The sequence below is a fragment of the Malus sylvestris genome, chromosome 17 (genome assembly GCF_916048215.2).
Source record: "Malus sylvestris chromosome 17, drMalSylv7.2, whole genome shotgun sequence".
Lineage (NCBI taxonomy): Eukaryota > Viridiplantae > Streptophyta > Magnoliopsida > Rosales > Rosaceae > Malus > Malus sylvestris.
This window is the reverse complement of record NC_062276.1, coordinates 22,441,192-22,459,629: the sequence shown is the minus strand read 5'-3', so window position 1 is coordinate 22,459,629 and position 18,438 is coordinate 22,441,192. Positions and strand designations below refer to the sequence as shown.

Below are 18,438 nucleotides of genomic sequence, written 5' to 3'. Positions count from 1 at the left end.
CAATAAAATAATTAATTAATCATAAGAAGAATGATTAAAACATAATACTCCCCTGATTAAAGAATACATTTTCTTGTTAGCGCAGTGTCAAGAGCGTGTTGATAATGTGTTGTATGCATAATTTACTGAACAATTATGAAGGCCTTAGAGAGTGAGGTGATGCAATAGAGAAGAAGAAGAGAGATATGTGTAATTGTGGGTGTGTTCTATTCCACCCCATTGTGCCTTTATTTATAGTAGTAGAATAGGTAAAAACCTTTCCCCTTAGGATTACAACATTTAATAGATAATCAACTCATAATAGGAATATAAGAGATATTCCAAGATATATTAGGATTTACACAATCACATTCCTAATCTAATAGGACTGCAACAGTTCCTACTTTTTAGAGCCTTTAATTCACTTTCGCACATGACTCTCAAAATTTCAGGATTCGGTCCTGATAAAGAAGGGAATGAGAATAGAAGAGAAGAGAATCCTAGCATAAAAAAAAAAAAAAAAAAAAAAAAAAGCCCTGCTTCTCACAAAGGATACGTGTCATCAGATTAAGAGCTGAAACTCTGCAATCCACCTCCGTCTCCGCTATCACCTCCTCTCTCCTCCTTCCTTCTTCTTTTGAAGACATAACCGCTAATGTTAGCTTCTTCCAGGCCCCTCTTCAGGTAACGTCTAACACTCTGTTTGCCTCCTGCCCTTAATGCATTCACCTATCTACAAAAACCGGTCAACTTTTCAGTTGCTGAATGCTCCGGCGCCAAACTGCGCCTGATTAATTTGTCAAAATAAACAACTTTTAATTTTTTTTAGCAGAATAATTCATATTTATTAAACTATTCGTTCTGAGGAGAGTTAAAGAAATGACATTTTGATCTTATTTTTGCAGAGTGGATCGGTTTCTGAAATTTACAACTGCATATGATGCACTGAAGCCAGTAAATTGCTTCCTAGTTAGTTTTCCTTTCTTAATTGTCAATTAATTAGGTTTAACATTTATTCTGCATATAAAATTGTGTATTTTGGTATTTAATTATGCCTTAATGTTGTATTATGGCCATGGTAATATACACACACACACACACACACACACTCATTTTTTGCATACTGCATAGTGATCCTTACTGTACTTGTGGATTTTCAGAAAAAGATTTCCTTCGGCTGCTGACGGATAAGCGATTATTTCATTGAAAAGAGAAACTAATGGAGTAATTTTGGATTTTTTTTTTCTCCCAAAAATTGTAGCCTCTGAAAATTGATTAATAAAAAACTATGCTATGTTAGTATGCGTTTTTCGCCCACCTCACCGAGGAGGGAAAAAACGAATTGATTTCGTGTGAAACTGAGTTTGCAATTGAGTTCAGAGTGTAGGTGAAGGTGGTTGTCACGTCAGTTTTGATGCTTTCTGGATTTACCATTGGATTGAATTTTTTGACTCAAACTTGTTGACAGGGACACTGTGAGTATCGCGGTTTGAGTTACAATATCGAAATGAGTGGTAGAAAAGATAAGCAAACTGTCGGGGACCGTAACAAAAAGCTCAGAACAACTAATGCTGTGTGGAGACCAGTCAGTACTCAAGCTAGTTCCAATGAAGGTGGGTTACGTTTTATTAATTATCATCCAGCAGCCTAGACTATACGAAACCAATTACTTTTTGCATTGATTCTAATTCTTATACTGATTGCAGTATAATTTTTGTTAGTCTTTTTAATAATATTGAGACATACAGAAACATGCAGTTATATTTACCATTTTGTATAATGATCTAGAAATTGTTGGTAGGCCATTCTGAACTTTGATTGGGTTGGAAAAGAAAAAACTATTTCTGTGAAAACAGGTTATCGGCATGGTATTGGTTGCCATCCAGATTTCTTACAGATTGTTTGATGTGGATTTGCAGAATGCTCTGTGAAGGAGGTCACAGAAAAGCTGGAATCTGAAACTCAAGTGCAAGAAGTGCACGAATGCACTTCTACGAGAATTTCAAGTTTGGAGAATGTCATAGAGGTGGCTGCAACTAACCTCGATGCTGGTTCCAGTGCATCACAAGATACTGGAGAAGATAAAGTCTTTGGAGGAGAGCAAGTGGTTTCTACTGAAAAGCATTCAATTTCAGTTGAGGCATGATTTTTTTAAAATCCTGTATTTTTGGTTTGGGCTTAATTCTACCATATAAAAGATTTTTAAGATCTTTCTTGCTTGCATCTTTCATGCTACTATGATATATATTTCCTTTCCCTTTTTCCCTTGTTCTTGGGATAGGAGGGGTTATGGGAAGAGTTTTGGGACCAAAGAAGCTGAGTGAATGTGGAATAGAAACAAAATAACATGTACTATCATCTTATGGTAGGAATTTTGTAGGATTGTTGCAGATCTAGTGGCGGTATTGTTAACTGCATATTGTACTTCAAAGGCATTTCTCATAATGCTTTTCTTACATGCCCTTCTGTTCCCTTTAAGTTCCTACATTTCACCTTTTTATTGCTTTGGTGACACTTATTCTGTTTATTTTGCACTCACACTCTTCTTTGATATGCAGGTTGGTGCTTCTTTGTTTCGCTTTGTCAGAGGAAAATGGTACACAATTCAACATATAAATATTTTTAAAAGTATGTAGGATTACTTTCTTGTGTATTGTAACTATTATTATGTTTTTGGTGCGTCAGGGGATTGACACAGAAACAGATTGAGGACGAGATGGGAGTTAAGATTAGAATCCCTTTGTCAAGGGAGGAGGATTCACTAAGTAAGTTACTATGTTTTCACCCTTTAAGGTTAATAAAATTGAGTTTATGTTAAAATAAAAATAAAAAATTGCTCAGGTCTCTAGGTCAAGTTTTACATAATTGTGGCAGGAGGAAATTTCAACCAAGTTTGTATAATATGATGTTCCTATATGAGGATTTCAGACAGTCTGGGAACTGTGAAGTTGGTTTAACTGTTGTTACCTGTCACAGCTATTGAAGGCCATTCAGTTGAAAGTATATCTAGAGCTTCTGAGAAGATAAAATCTATAGTTGACCAGGTCAGTTTGCCTATCAATATGGTTTTGCAGAAGATATGGTGGTTGTTATCTTATATTGTTACTCTATCAGTAATTTTTTTTGGTCCATTATTTAAGGGCTTAACCCGACACTATTTGAAACTTATTCCCGTTCATCTATATGCACTATTTATTTCTCATCATTACTCTTCCTTTTGCTGCTGAGAGCATACTGTTAAGCATATAACAAACTTTTTTCTTTCCTGCTGAAACACACAGGCAGTTAAAAGCTCAAATCTCGATTACTCTCACTTCATTTCACTTCCATTGGCAATACATCCTGAATTAGTTGATAAGCTCGTCAACTTTCAGAACTCAATCCTGGGAATTAGTGATTCTGGTGTAGATGATAATCTGGATAGTAATTCAAATGAAGAGAATTCTGAGAGTGAAGGTGAAGACCAAAGACCTGATGTCGCAGTTGAACTTAAAGTTGAAGGTGACCGTCAACATGTTAAAGTGAATCTAACCAACATACCTCTTGTCAGTTATGCGCTTCAATCATCAAAGGCGGCTACCCTATCTGGTATGAAAGTAATCATTATGAATGGAAAATTTCAAAATAATCATGATTTACAAGACTTTAGGAGTTAAACGGTTTTGAATAAAATGATAGTGATGTTAACCAGTTTCCATTTTCCTTTCATGAAGCTGATGATTGGGTCATTGTTAATTGTTAGTTGATTGCTCTATTTTCTTTCGTGTGTATTTTCCTTTTTTTGTTCTAGTTTAAACTTACTGAAAATGATGTCCTTGTAGTTCGTAAACAAGTTATCTATTTTCCTCTTTTTAGTCTGTCAAAAATCTTATTGAGTTATGTCCACTTGACAGACTTGGGGATTGAAAAGTCAATATTCATTAAACCAAAAACGTTTCACTTAACTGTGCTTATGCTGAAGTTGTGGAACAAGGACCGAGTTCATGCTGCTACTGAGGTTTTGCAGGTAAGTGTAACCGAATCAAATAATAATAAGCTGATTGAAGGCTACTTGACATGAAATGTTTTGTTTTTCTTTTCATCCAGAGAATCTCTTCAAAAGTGATCGAAGCCTTAGATAATCGCCCTGTCTCCATAAGACTGAAGGGACTGGTATAATTTTTTCTTCAGAATCTTTACTAAACCAAATAGCGTGTTAGCTAGTGGTGTGGAACAAGGTGCCCATGTGGTTAAGTTGTTAAATCAGACATGTTTTGGTGAGGTTTAAATTATATTCTTGTTAGTTCATACCTCTGACTACTATTAAAAGAATGTCAGCAAGCAATCTTTGCAGTGTCTCAGATGTTTTCATTTTCTATGTTGCTGACTAACCAAACTAGATTCATCTTGAGTAGTACCTTTACCAAAAGTAGCAGTTTCCACAGAATGAATATTATTGATCTTTGCAAGAAAATTCAAACATGTAGGGGATAAAATTCCTGGTTTGAGGCGTGTTTTATTTTTTTCTGTTAAAGAAAAAGTCTCTTTGATCCCTTTTATTGTCTGAAAGTGTAATGGAATCCATCAAGCACCAGGTTTTTTTTTTGTTTTATCTTTTTTCGTTCTTTTTGCTTGTGTGACCTTTGGATCTTATATTTCATTGTTAAAAAGTTCTTCTCAATTCTGATTTCTGTGCTATTTAAGACTTGAGGTGCACGAATGAGACTGAATACTTCTTGCCCTTTCAGAATTGTATGAGAGGTTCTTTGGCCAAAGCTGGTGTTGTCTATGCTCCAGTTGAAGAAATTGGCAGTGAGGGACGACTTCTGCGTGCCTGTCGTATCCTAGTTTTCTGAGCATTCATTATATTTTATTTTAGTGTTTGGTATACCTGGAATCAATAAAGAACAAGAAAAAAAAATTCTGGTCTAGGTTTGAGTTGTTTATATGAATTTGATGACCATTTTAAGTTTCTTTAGCTAGCTTTTCATAGAAGTCATCATCGATGCATATATTGAAGCCGGGCTTGTTTTAGAGAAAGATGCTAAACAGAAATTAAAGGTATTTTTTACGATCTTTAACTTTATTTGCACTCTGACTTTTGATGTTTTACTTATATCTCACTCTAAGAGTCACTTCGGGATTCTTGTTTTTATGATTGCAGTTGCATGCAACTGTGATGAATGCAAGGCACAGCAAAAGGTTAAAAGTTTCTTTGACTATGGTGCTTATTAGGTCTTCCCGGTGTTGGGGATCCGGAAGCGTTTGTTCGTTAAAGTTTCTTTTACCTGTGGCTGATATATGAAATTGTAATACGCAGGAAGAAGGGAACGAGAAAGGTTAATTCCTTTGATGCGCGTGGCATTTTCAAGCAATATGGATCGGAGGAATGGGGAGAGTATCTTATCCGAGAAGCTCATCTTTCACAGAGGTTTGTGTTTGATGACAAAGGATATTACCATTGTTGTGCCTCTATGCCTTTTCCTGAAATATGCAAGTAGACCGCTTCACTGACACTCAAAATGTTTGTTATCTTCCCTTGAGTAGGAAACAATCTGTAACATAGGAATTACGTTTCAGAATAAATTCGATCTTGATTTACTAGGTTTTAGACTGCAGCTGCATCATACTAGGTTAGTTCTTTTGGGAGCAGAAATTTGGTTTGTCTTTAAAGGTCGATGGGGACCTCTAAGAGGAATGTAAGCTCAACATTAACACATGCCACCTGATGGAATGAATACTTCAAACCCGAACCATGTATATGTTTAGAACCTACTCCTCATACCTACCGGATTTTGCAGTAATAGTTCGACCCTCGTATTTCCCCTTTGAACCGAAAAACAAAAGAGAAGAGAAACGGCACCGGACATCACGTTGTAGCGCCTGAACAGAAAACCCCTAGTATCCTTAAATATTGACAACCAAGGCTGCAACCTGGACTAATTTTCCCCACATCATATGGTTTACTTTGCATATGCTCACAATTGCGCTTGCAAGGCGTACCCCACTGTTTTTTTCTTTGAATAAAAATCCATGTAAATCAGCCAAAATCCATATAGAGTTGCAAAGTTTATTAAATTTTTTTGAAATCTTTCATTGGAAGAAAATCCATTAAAATCTTCTAAAATCTTCCAGATTGGTTTTTGTTGGGGGGCCAAAGTGTTTAAACGTGTTTCTGAGCTGGTAGCCATAATTCAACAAATACGCAGGTGTGGTGTGGTTCAAGAAACAGCTGACTGGAAAGGTGATTTCAGTACTATATTTTTGATTAGGCAGGGGACCTATGACAAGGATATTTCTTTTAGTGGGACAATAGCTCTGAAAAGGCGGATTTTTTTCTTATCTTTTTTATTAATTTCGGGCAAAATACGATCGGGAGGGCTAATTAAACCCCTGAGCTGAGTTGCATTTGTCACAAAATTGGGGTTTCTTTAGAAGAAAAATAACTTGTCATCTATGATGCACGGATACTTCACTTTGGTTGCGCATCTCATACTTTTCGGATATGATACCTGTAAGATATTCTTGGATATTCGTCGGATATGTATCATGGTCAATGGATAAACTTTGACTCAATGGATACATGTACATGCTTTTAGGATACTTTTACACTTTCAAATAAGAAAATAAAAGAAAAAATTTACTAAGAGACAGAACTTTAATTGATATCTAATAAATATGAAGAGCTAACCCTCTAATTGAAACTATGAATACAACTCTCACACTTCTTCTACATATATTACAGAGAATTAGATTTCCAACTTTTTTTCTCTAACAAATTAAATGAACTTGAATTTGGATGATGAAATCGAATTCTTGTGTTATCAAAATATGTTCTAAATGTTGCAGTCATATTTAGAATAGGAATGTGATTGTTTAAATCCTAGTGTATCTAGGGATATCTTTGAATATTCATTTTAGTAGTTAATATCCTATTAGAGTTGTAATCCTAAAAGGGTAAGGATTTAACTTATCCTACTACTATAAATAAAGGCACAATGGGTTGATACAACACACACCTCACAATTAAATCTTTCTCTTCTCTCTCTCACTACCGATGACCTCCCTCTCTCTATTCCCTTAGAATAGCTCAGTTAAATAGTCCTACAACACATTATCAGCACGCTCTTGCCAGAAGCTAAGGAATTGAAGGATCGTAGGAAGAGGCCTGAAGCTCAGCCGCGTGGAGCATATCATAGAATGGTGTCATTTTGACACCTTGGACCTCACGGCAGCAGCCCTTTAGGCTTTGCTGCACTGACCCAGACACCCTAGGCCTTCGGGTTAATAGGCTTCACGGCCTTGAAGTCCCTTAGCCCAACCAAGAAAGCCGCGAGTCCTTGGCCCAACTCCAGCAGTCTAGTACTATTGGGCTTACTTTTGCCCCATGACTTAGCTTGCCTGCAACAGCCTATAACTAACTGGGCTTTGCCCCAACATTCAGCCCATTTGCCCCCAGCTTTTGCTATTAGGCTTAAATTGCCCTGACCCAAAAACATGAAACCTAGCTTCGGTTGGGCTTCCTCGGACCAACCCAAGGCTAACTTTCACTAGGCCTGCACCTATGTCCAATTCATTGCCCAAAGCCAGCAGCCTTGGCTGCTGGGCTTCCCAGACCACTCGACCCAAGGCCTGCAGCCTTTATAGAGGCCCAATCAGCCTGCACCCGAACTGCAAGGCCCACTTTTTTTTTGACCCGTATGTCATTATTTTGCTTCAACGAGATCTTGTTTGGTCTCAATCTATTGAATTAATTAAAAGTGATATGTAGTCAATTTATCTTATAATTAATACTAAACTATTGACCTAAAGATCACTTTTTGACATTAACGATTCAATAATTTATTTTTATACTTTGAACCGTTGACATCCTTTCGTAGCTCTGAACCTCTCACACTTGAGTTCCCGAAGCAACTCAAATCCACTACACTTAAATTAACATATTGCATTATGTGTTCTTGTAGGAACCTCTCCTTTATGAACTAATCGTTCATAAAACTAAATTGAACCTATAGTTTCATATTTAGTGCCTTTGAAACCTGAAGTTTTCATTCAAAACTTACCACATGAAACTCAAAGTTTTCATGCATAAATTAAACCAATACATGTATATAGAACCTGAATGTTCTATGATATATGTCTATGGATCACCATATGACTAACCACGTTTTTGTTGTACCCTTTGTTTTAGGGACATGTCGAACTTGAACAAGCTCGATTTCACTACTCTGGAAGTATCTGGAAGAAACTACCTGAAGTGGGTTCAAGACGTGAAGCTTCATCTTACTGCAAAGGGTATTAGAGCCACCATCGAGGCACCTATCGTCGACAAACAAGTCGATGAAGCTTAGAAAGCTAATGCAATGATCTTTATTCGAAGACATATATATGATGCACTGCAGACCAAATACCTTGCTGAAGAAGACCCATGTACCCTCTAGCTTGCCCTGGCTGACCGTTTCGATCACCATAAAGACATCTACTTGCCTGAAGCAAGACACGACTGACATCATCGCTTCCAAGACTTTAAGTCCATGAATGAATACAACTCTGAAGTTTGTAGAATCCGATCACTTCTGAAGTTCTGTAAAGTGGAACTAACCGAATTAGATCTCCTGGAAAAGACCTATTCGACCTTCCATGCCACCAATATTGTCCTATAGCAACAATATAAGGCACATAAATTCACCAAATTTTTGGATTTGATTATATTTTATTTCTCACTGAAAAACAAAACCAGCTTTTGATGAAGAATCATCAAGCTCGACCCACTTGCTCGAACGTCGCACCTGAAGTGCATGCAACCAATTCTAGCAGCCACAAACGACGCAAAAATCGTCGTGACCGTGGAAATAGGCGACAAGCCCAACTAGGACCCAAGGTCAATAGATTCAAGGCCCACCTAAGGGAGGAAATTTGACCCAACAGGGCCAACCCCTTGCCCCTAAGGCCCCAAACTTCAAGAACAAGGGAAAAACCACCGTTTAATTGCCTTCCACTAAAATGGACATGTGCTACCGCTATGGATCAAATGATCATTGGTCACGCGTATGCCGAACTACCTTTGAGGTCGTTGCCAAGTATCATTGCCGTCGTGAGTCTAACTTTGCACATGTGGAACGTCTGGAAGATGTTATTACATCCATGGAGATATCAGATTTTTAGGAGGCATCAACTGAAGGAAATTTTGTGAAAAACATGTTTATTTGAGCAACATCTATAGCATGCAATTAACAATTAAAGGCGGAATCATGCTTGTATGCACTCAAAACAAAACATTACTCATGAAATTCAAAGCCTAGTAGAAGGGTGAACCAAGACTCCACTCAAGAACAAAGTGAGTTGAGAAATCTTATACCTTTGTTGATTCCTCTTTGCATAAGCAAAGGCTAATCACCCAAGGAGAGGGCCTTCATTCCTTGCTTCTGAGATCCATGGATTTCTTGGATGAAGATGATTGAAAGGATTCTCCAAGTTCCCAAAGTTGAGAACCTCTAATTTTTCCACACCAAGGAGAGACTCGAAGAAGAGATGAGTGACCTTGGAGGAGAGAAGATTGCTAGCTAATCTCCTCCAAGGGGGCTAGCCTCCTAGAGAGAAAGGGAGAGACATTGTGTTCTCATCATTTCTCCAAAAGAAACCCTAATGAAGAAAAGGCTATACAGTCGCATTTATACTTACCTTCATTGGAGTGGCAAACTTGTAATAAGTCCAAAACCCACTCCTTTATCAAAATGGCCGGCCATAGGGTTTTATTGGGCTATTTGGGCATTTGAGAATTATTAGTCATTAAGTTGTCATACAACTTAAGTCAATGGGCTTAACGTTCGAAGCCCATTGGGCCTTGAGGCCCAAAACTAACCCGAGGTCTTTAACGAACTTTATTCGTTTGATTAATTAACATATTAATTAATCCTTGCCATAAATAATTAAACCATTTCATTATCCTTACTCATCTCCATTGTTTCTTCAATCTCTACCTTACACGGTGTACGATCCATTAGGTTCCTTTTAGCGAGGCAGTGGGCGATTAGAACTCTTTCAAATCGATTGTGAATTGAAACTTACTTTCAATTCTCCCTTTAGTGATTATACATGTTTAGGGCTTCCACAAACCATGAGTGACACCTAGCAGTATGTCATGGTTACCCAAGCTAATCAGAAGAGGTGGAGAACCTATTCAGTTTAGGATTACAATGCAATACGGTCTTTTTCTAATACAATACTCTTGACCACATTGTTTGGTTTGATAGTTTATTCATGTCTACTATCCAATATGATTCTCTTACTTATATGATTACCTTGAATGTGATTTGGAACGATTTCCTAAATCTCATTCATACTCTGGCTAGAGATTCTTAATCATATCATAGAGTATTCCCTCTCAAACGGTTTAAAGGTTAGAGATCCCTTGTTGTGCTTTTAGTTGTCCCCATGGCTAAGTGGCTTAACCCCAACTATGTCGTGGACACCCTCTGACGGAGTGACTTTGACATAGTGACATAGTCAAAGATCAAGGACCTAACCACAAGACAACTATGATGCCTCAGGTCAAAAGACTACTTTGCATTATCCCAACCATGAGTTCTCATGTGACATGAGTATGAGAACTCATTGTTGATCGTGTTCAGTGGACTCATTCTCTATTGAGCACCTAAATGCTTGTCTTGGTGTCAGTCACACCAATGACTCGAGACCAGTCACTCTCCCTAAGAGAAGACATAGCACGTACTGATCTTAACGGACTGTCAATGTCCAATTGGCAATCCTATGATCAGGAACGTTTAGGATATGTATACGAAAGAGAATGGTCTCATGAATATAACTTCTTTAGATCGCATTCTCCCAATTACATATTCCTTGGACTTATCGTTTAAGCTTATAACATTTATATGAGACGGCTTCAAACAATAATCTTTGCTCTTTATATTAAACTATATTAGTTTAACATGTGAAATGTCCGTAAAGTATCATCATATGATTGGTTTTAGGGCACATTTCCAACATCAACTCCTATGGATGAATAAATTTTAGACATGTTTTTAGGGTGTTTTATCCCTAGTGGCCGAACCCACTAGGAGTGGTGGAAACAACCTGTTTTTTTTTTTTTTTTTTTTTTTTTTTCTCTAGGTTTATGGTTTAATTTTGGACAATTTTTCTAAGTCTTTGGAATAATTTGTTTGGTTTGAGTTTGTTTTGAACTATGGATTGTTATTTCATGGATATTTTTTTCTCGAATTGATTAATTGAATGAATGGATTTATATTTATGCATGTGACCAATTCAATCAATTTATTTCTAGGTATATGTCTAGTGGGGAAGTTAGTTGTCTGGCTGATAGTACTACCACACACACCATATTGCATTAGCAACACTATTTTACTAACTTTGTACCTAAGAAAGCACATTTGACAACTCTCCCAGGCTCATCCAACTTGATTGAAAGATACGGAAAGGCCCGTATCATGTTGTCCAATGGTACTATCTTAACCATTAAAGGTGCCTTATATTCTCCACGTTCCTGAAGAACGTTGCTGAGTTTTAGAGATATTCGAGATAATCAATATCATATTGAAACCATTGAAGATAATGGTTTTGAATTTCTTTGTATCACTTCGTACGAATATGGCCAAAAATGTATTGACGAGAAGTTGGAACGTTTCCCGAGTGGGTTGTACATCACAACCACTCGCGGCATAGAAGCTTACCATGTGGCCGTCCTTGTGCCTAAATTCCGGAGCACTTTGCTGCTTTGGCATGACCAAATGGGACATCCCGAACGTGACATGATGCGCTGTATCCTTAACTCATCATATGCCATCATTTACCTCCCTACTTTGGATTCCCGACATGCAAAGCATGTTCTTTGGAGAAGTTAGATACTCAACCCTCAATTACAAAGATTATTCATGACCCTTCTAAGTTTCTTTAGAGGATTCAAGGGGATATTTGTAGACCTATCCAACCAACATACAAACTATTTAGATACTTTATGGTGTTGATTGATGCATCGACATGATGGTCACATGTTCACAATGTTGCATTTGCGAGACTCCTAGCACAAATTTTTAAGCTAAGGGCACCCTGATTATTCGATCAAGTTGATTCAACTAGATAACATTGGAGAGTTTACGTCACAAACTTTTGACGATTATTTCATGTCACTAAGGATTGAAGTGGAACATCATGTACCTTATGTTCACACCCAAAACGGCATGGCAAAAGCTTTCATAAAGCCCCTTCAATTGATAGCTTGAACTTTGGTTATGTGACCCAAATTGTTGGTATCTGCCTGAGGCTATGCAATATTACACACAGCTATGCTAGTCCGCCTGAGGCCCACCGCTACCCAACCTCATTCACTGTTACAGTTGGTTACTGGATACAAGCCTAACGTCTCACATTTATGTGTGTTTGGGTGCGCCGTTTATGTGCTAATAGCGCCGTCACTACGTACCAAAATGGGTCCTCAGAGAAAAATGGGAATCTATGTCGGTTATGATTCGCCATCAATATTTTTCAATTTAGAACACTTGAGAGGAGATCTCTTTACCACACGTTTTGCGAATTGTCACTTTGATGAGACAATCTTCCCGTCGTTAGGGGGAAATAAGCATGCTAATGTTCCTGGAGAATGCCACGAATTGTCGTGGTATGCTCCCACTATGGCTCATTTAGATACCTGCATTGCCCAGTCTGAAATTGAGGTGCGACAAATTATAGATCTTCAGAGCATTGCTCAGAGCATGTCGGGTGCTTTTACTGATCTAGCTAAGGTGACAAGATCACATATACCTGCTGCAAATGCACATGTAAGGATAGATGTACCCCATGTATGTCATAACACTGCCTGGGAAGGCCGGACCTTCCCCGAAGATGAGGAGGCCTCATCTTTCACTCGGCTCGGTACGTTGGCGGTTAGCCAACCATCTGCTCCAACCCTGAAGCATGGCATACCCCTTAGTTCAAAGGATTCACAACCCCGGAAAAGGAAATCAGTAGCAACTAGTGACCCTAGTTTGAATCCAACCATCGCTCACTCATCCGTTCCAATGCATGAGGTTATTCTAGATTACGGTAATGTCTTAGACAAGACAAGCCGATCTCTCGAGAATTGTGAGATTTCAGTCCACTACGCAGTATTGGATGATGTTTGGAATTGGAATGAGATGATCGTCGACAATGCATTTGTGTACACAATAGCTAATGACATCATGCTTAGCGATGACACTGAACCATGTTCCATGGATGAATGCCAACGTAGAACAGATTGGTCAAACGGGAAACAAGCAATCCAGGTTGAACTTGATTTGCTTGCAAAACGTAAGGTGTTTGGACCTATAGCTCCTACTCCACCATATGTGAAGCCTGTGGGCTATAAGTGGGTTTTCGTGAGGAAACATAATGAGAAGAATGAAATAGTGCGATACAAAGCACGCCTCATAGCACAAGGCTTCTCTCAGCGCCCTAGGATTGATATATGAGGAGACGTATTCCCCTGTAATGAACGTCATAATGTTCCGTTACTTAATCAGTTTGGTAGTTTCTGAAAAACTGAATATGCAGCTTATGGACGTGGTAACCGTTTATCTCTATGGGGATCTAGATACGAAAATCTACATGAAAGTTCCATAAGGACTTCCATTGACTAGTTCAAATAGTTCTAGACCACGAAACACTATCTCTATTAGATTGAGGATATCTCTTTACAGATTGAAACAATTTGGGCAGATGTGGTATAACCGTCTGAGTGAATATTTGACAAGTCATGGTTGTGTGAAATACGAATTATGCCCATGCGTGTTCATAAAGAAGTCATATTTCGGATTTACGATCGTTGCAGTTTATGTCGACGACATGAACCTCATTGGAACTCTTGCAGAGCTTGAGGAAATTGCCGCTTACTTGAAATAGGAATTTGAGATGAAAGATCTTGGGAAAACTCGATACCGTCTCAGCTTGGAGATCAAGCATTGTACGGATGGAATCCTAGTACATCAATCGAACTACAACCAAAAGGTGTTGCGACATTTCAATGAGGATAAAGCGAAGCGTCGAGTACACCTATGGTTGTTCGGACTTTATATGCTAAACGAGATCCCTGCCGTCCAAAAGAAGATGAGGAAGAGATTTTGGAAGCTGAAGTTCCATACCTAAGTGGAATTGTGGCTTTATTGTACTTGGCTCAATGCACTAGACCCAACATCTCCTTCACTGTTAATCTTTTGGCTAGATACAGCAATGCGCCCACACGTAGACACTAAAATGGTGTTAAAGGTATTTTCCACTACCTCAAGGGTAAGACGGATTTGGGCTTGTTCTATACCTGTGAATCTTCAAGAGTTGCCACCCTCCTCGGTTCTCAGGTTGATTCCCGCCTTGTTGGTTACGCAAATGTTGGATATCTGTCTAATCCACATATGGTACGTTTTCAAACGGGCTATGTCTTTACTGTTGGAGACACCGCTATATCATGGAGGTCTACCAAGCAAATGCTAGTTGTGACTTCTTCGAACTATGCTGAGATTCTCACCCTTCATGAAGCATTACGAAAGTGCTTTTGGTTGAGAATAATCATGGAACATATTCGAAGCACTAATGGTTTTACTTCCGTCGTTGACCTTCCTACGACGATCTTTGAAGACAATGCATCACGTATCGAGCAGTTAAAGAAGGGATACATCAAGGGAAACAACACCAAGCACATAGTGCCAAAGTTTTTTTATTCTCACCAGCAACAACAACATCAGAACATTGAAGTCAAGCAAATCCGTTCCCAGGACAACCTGGCCGATCTCTTTACCAAGTCATTGCCCAAGTCTACTTTTCAGAAGCTTGTCCAAGGGATCGGTATGCGTAAATTATTTGAATTGAATTGCTTGTAGTTCTCTTATTTGGAAGTTATGTTTAACACATGGGGAGTATCCTGAAGCATACTCACTTGATCTTAATGTACTATTTTTCCTATGATTAGGAGCATTTTTCCCACTGGGTTTTTGCTACCTAACGAGGTTTTAATGAGGCACCCATCTTGGGATGATCATACTTTGTTGAGTTCATTACGTTCGTCTTGTTTGACGTATGTTTTAGACATTATGCATACTTCTCACTTTTCTCCTTAGTCTATGAGGTTTCCCCATACCTTGGGTTTTATCATAGCGAGGTTTTGTGAGTTTTATTACCAATGCATACTTTCTTTAAATTTGAGACTCGCATTTACCCGTTGTGCCGCCGACTTCATCAACTGTTCTATCTTACCTCCTAAAGATTTGGTACGATGTTTTGTTTGAGTATTTACACACTCAAGGGGGAGTGTTGCAGTCATATTTAGAATATGAATGTGATTGTGTAAATCCTAGTGTATCTAGGGATATCTTTGAATATTCCCTTTAGTAGTTAATATCCTATTAGAGTTGAAATTCTAAAAGGTTAAGGATTTAACCTATCCTACTACCATAAATAAAGGCACAATTGGGTGATACAACACACACCTCACAATTAAATCTCTCTCTTCTTTCTCTCACTACCGCCGACCTCCCTCTCTCTATTCCCTTAGAATAGCTCAATTAAATAGGCCTGCAACACTAAATTATATATATTTATTTTGTATAATTAATATATATGTAATTTAAATTGCCATATTTATAGCATTTCGTATCCTACTTTTCAGAGGTTTTTCGTATCGCCGTATCATATAGTATCGTATCCCCGTATTTGTATCTGTATCCATACTTCATAGCTTGTAATCCCCATTTTATTTTCTAAAAGATTGAAGAACTAGTTTTGGACTTGAGAGTAAGAAAACGAGGTCGAAATGTGAGTTGAGATCTCATATCCTTGTCTAAACTAGATTCTGCATCTTATCTCAAACTGACTAGGTTTTCTTCAAAATCAATTGTGATTTCAAACACCTCTGTTTATTTCTGACATTTAGATTGAATAAATTAAAAATTTTAATAAATAAAAATAAACAAAGAGTAGGCATAGGTACGCAGAAATCATTTTCCGTTTCAAATTATTCAAAACACGTTAATTTTCTAATTTTTTTGGAAGAAATGGAGGTTGCTAATTAAGCAAGATCAAAGCTTACATGTCCTAGCATATTTGCTCCTACTGGAAATAGTTGCCTTGAAGCTTTTTCTCAAGCTTACATGTCCTAGCTTATTTGCTCCTACTGGAAATAGTTGCCTTGAAGCTTTCTCTCCACCCATGAAGGTGACAACACAGGACTCGTCTCACACTCTACAATCTCTCTCTGTGGGTCTTTGGCAGCAGCAGTTTCATCCACCGAGTTTACCTTCTCAGCAGGAAAAACTTTAACCCTCCAAACCTTAAAAGTTTGATCCAAACTTGCACTGTAAACCAACAAACCTTTCACCCTTACCAAATTCTCCGTCTCCAACGCTACTGCCAAGCATCTGACCGGTCCGTGATGCCCTTCTATAACGGAGAGACATGAGTGGAAGCAGTTCCCTTCCTCTCTCCTCCAAACCCTAATCGTCGCGTCCTCGGAGCCACTGAAAACGAGTCCTCCTAACGCTACCAAGCAAAGGACGGCAAAATGATGACCTTGTAGAAACCCTCCGTGGTTGTACCGCCCGGACATCTTCTCCTTTTCCCAAAAGTTTATTAGCCCGTCTGACGAGCCAGAGTAGAGGAGGGTCGTGGTGGATGACAAGCTCAACGCCAAGGCATTCACGGGCGAAAGTTGGAACTTGAGAGTCATGGTTAGGATGTGAGAACTTTCACCGAACACCCTCCTCCAAATCTTGACTGAGCCGTCTGAGGAGCAAGTGAACACGCAGCCATCTTCTTTGTTGATCGTGATTCCATTTACGTGGCCTTCGTGCGCTACGAACGAATCCACACAGCGCCTTTCGTTGATCTTCCATGCCTTGACTGTTTTGTCCCATGAGCCTGTGTACAAGAGCTTGTCTTCCTTGTTGTAAGCTAGGCAAGAGATGTGATCCTTGTGCCGCTGGCTGCTTCTTTTCGAAGACAGCGAAAACCGGCCTCTTTGAGGAAGCGTTGTGATCTTCTTCGGTCGAAAATTCTCTGCATTCGACGCGTCCCATATGCGAATTTTGTAGTCGCCGTGCGTGGTGAATAAGATTTTCCCGGAGGTCAAAATAGCTCGAACTTGACCTGAAGTAGCTTTTATGTAATTGATTTCAGTGCAATCCGGTTGCTTCCAAACATGAATCCGTCTACTCTCCGAGCCCGTGAATATAAGATCTTTTGACAATGTGATCGAGAAAATGTTCCCTTCATGGCGGTGAAGGGAGGCAATGCAGTGGTAAAGAAGGGATTGGGAGGGAGAGGTGCGCACCGGGGAGAGCGTCCAGGGCGTCCCAGGGCTCATAGGCAGCGGAGGAATTGTTGGTTCGGACTCAGCAACGGATGGTCTTGCTGCAGAAGCCGAACGAATGTTTTCGTCTGATGAACTTTGTTGCTGGTTACCACCACCAAACGAAAGTCTCCGAGGTAACTTGATGCTCTTTCGCTCTTCGTCCATGAAGCTCCATAGATTTCTTTCGCCCTGAAACTCCATCGCATCGTTGAACAAGCAAACAACGGCCGAATCAGAAATTTTCAACGAAGTATGTGGCAGCAGAAAAATGGTATGAAAACATAAGTTAATAATTTAAAGACATAAGTTATTAATTAAAAGGGTGCCTATTAGAAAAGTGCTTCAATTACTATGTTAGGTTTGGAGTTGTGGAGGTTGTTAAATTGTAGAGAAATTGGAGAGGGGACCATTTTATAAGGCTTTCAAGGGAATTGAATGTGCCTTACCAAGTAGAGAATTGTAGCCGTTGAGCTGGATCAAAGCAAGAATGTATGTTTCCGTTGTCATCTTTTTCTCAATCTTGATGTTGGGAGTACTGGTTTGGCTGCACTAAAGTTTCCGTACTTTTGAGGGAGCTGTCGAGCAGACTGCATGCATGCATGCACAGAAACTAATAACATCATCATCTTTTATCACATTTTGGAGAGATTTTTAATGTAACCGAAACATGGGATGGTAGATCACGTGTCAGTACACAAATTGTGGAATATGTGTGTTAAAATGTTAATAACTTAAAAAATACAATTTTCCACCACTAATATAAAAATACGTGGTATAACATCCGTGTTCCGATTAAAATGAAAAATTATATAATGCTTTTAGATGGAGAAATTATACAACATTGTATACTATCAACACGTCATTCGTGATATTTCCACTTAAAATATGCCATCTGTACAATATATTTACAGTTGGACTAAACATATATTTTAGTCTTACAAATTAAAAATTAAAAAAAATAGAAAATAGAAAAATAATTCTGCAGCCATGGTTGCCGGCCGTCGGCCCTGCCTTTCTTCTCAAACATATATATTTTTTTCTCTCTACATCTCTCAATTAATATTAGATTCGGAAGAGTAATGGTTACTCTCAATCGATGAGAACCATATTGAAGGTTTTGTGGATTTCGC

The 18,438-nt window shown here is 38.6% G+C and overlaps 2 protein-coding genes across 9 annotated transcripts; one reads left to right on the top strand and one right to left on the bottom strand.

The window, feature by feature from the left end:
- The first annotated feature begins 503 nt into the window (after window positions 1-503).
- Window positions 504-8,667, top strand: LOC126609839 (uncharacterized). Of its 8 annotated transcripts, XM_050277772.1 has the most exons (16): window positions 533-663; window positions 885-948; window positions 1,140-1,203; window positions 1,448-1,592; window positions 1,899-2,119; window positions 2,538-2,575; window positions 2,665-2,744; window positions 2,956-3,023; window positions 3,261-3,567; window positions 3,873-3,985; window positions 4,066-4,131; window positions 4,707-4,797; window positions 4,952-5,019; window positions 5,123-5,160; window positions 5,279-5,389; window positions 6,168-6,605. In XM_050277772.1, exons 4-16 carry the CDS (start codon window positions 1,487-1,489, stop codon window positions 6,358-6,360), a joined length of 1,500 nt encoding a protein of 499 aa, XP_050133729.1. In that variant the 5' UTR covers window positions 533-663; window positions 885-948; window positions 1,140-1,203; window positions 1,448-1,486; the 3' UTR covers window positions 6,361-6,605. The 8 variants fall into 8 exon arrangements, with proteins under 8 accessions (XP_050133725.1, XP_050133724.1, XP_050133727.1 ...); XM_050277768.1 differs by lacking the exon at window positions 1,140-1,203 and having other exon boundaries at window positions 504-663; window positions 885-933; XM_050277767.1 differs by lacking the exon at window positions 1,140-1,203 and having other exon boundaries at window positions 504-663; window positions 1,899-2,113.
- Window positions 8,668-15,946: 7,279 nt separating this feature from the next.
- Window positions 15,947-17,845, bottom strand: LOC126609841 (protein JINGUBANG-like). The gene has a single exon (XM_050277774.1). It carries the CDS (start codon window positions 17,507-17,509, stop codon window positions 16,130-16,132), a length of 1,380 nt encoding a protein of 459 aa, XP_050133731.1. The 5' UTR covers window positions 17,510-17,845; the 3' UTR covers window positions 15,947-16,129.
- Window positions 17,846-18,438: the final 593 nt, after the last annotated feature.

What these genes read in the sequence shown, in the direction of transcription:
- LOC126609841 (XM_050277774.1), bottom strand. Translation starts at nt 17,509, where the DNA reads ATGGAGTTTCAGGGCGAAAGAAATCTATGGAGCTTCATGGACGAAGAG.
- LOC126609839 (XM_050277766.1), top strand. Translation starts at nt 635, where the DNA reads ATGTTAGCTTCTTCCAGGCCCCTCTTCAG. An exon ending in AAAGGCGGCTACCCTATCTG is followed by an intron (nt 3,568 to 3,872) that starts GTATGAAAGTAA and finishes TCCACTTGACAG; the next exon opens with ACTTGGGGATTGAAAAGTCA. An exon ending in GAAGCTCATCTTTCACAGAG is followed by an intron (nt 5,390 to 6,167) that starts GTTTGTGTTTGA and finishes ACAAATACGCAG; the next exon opens with GTGTGGTGTGGTTCAAGAAA.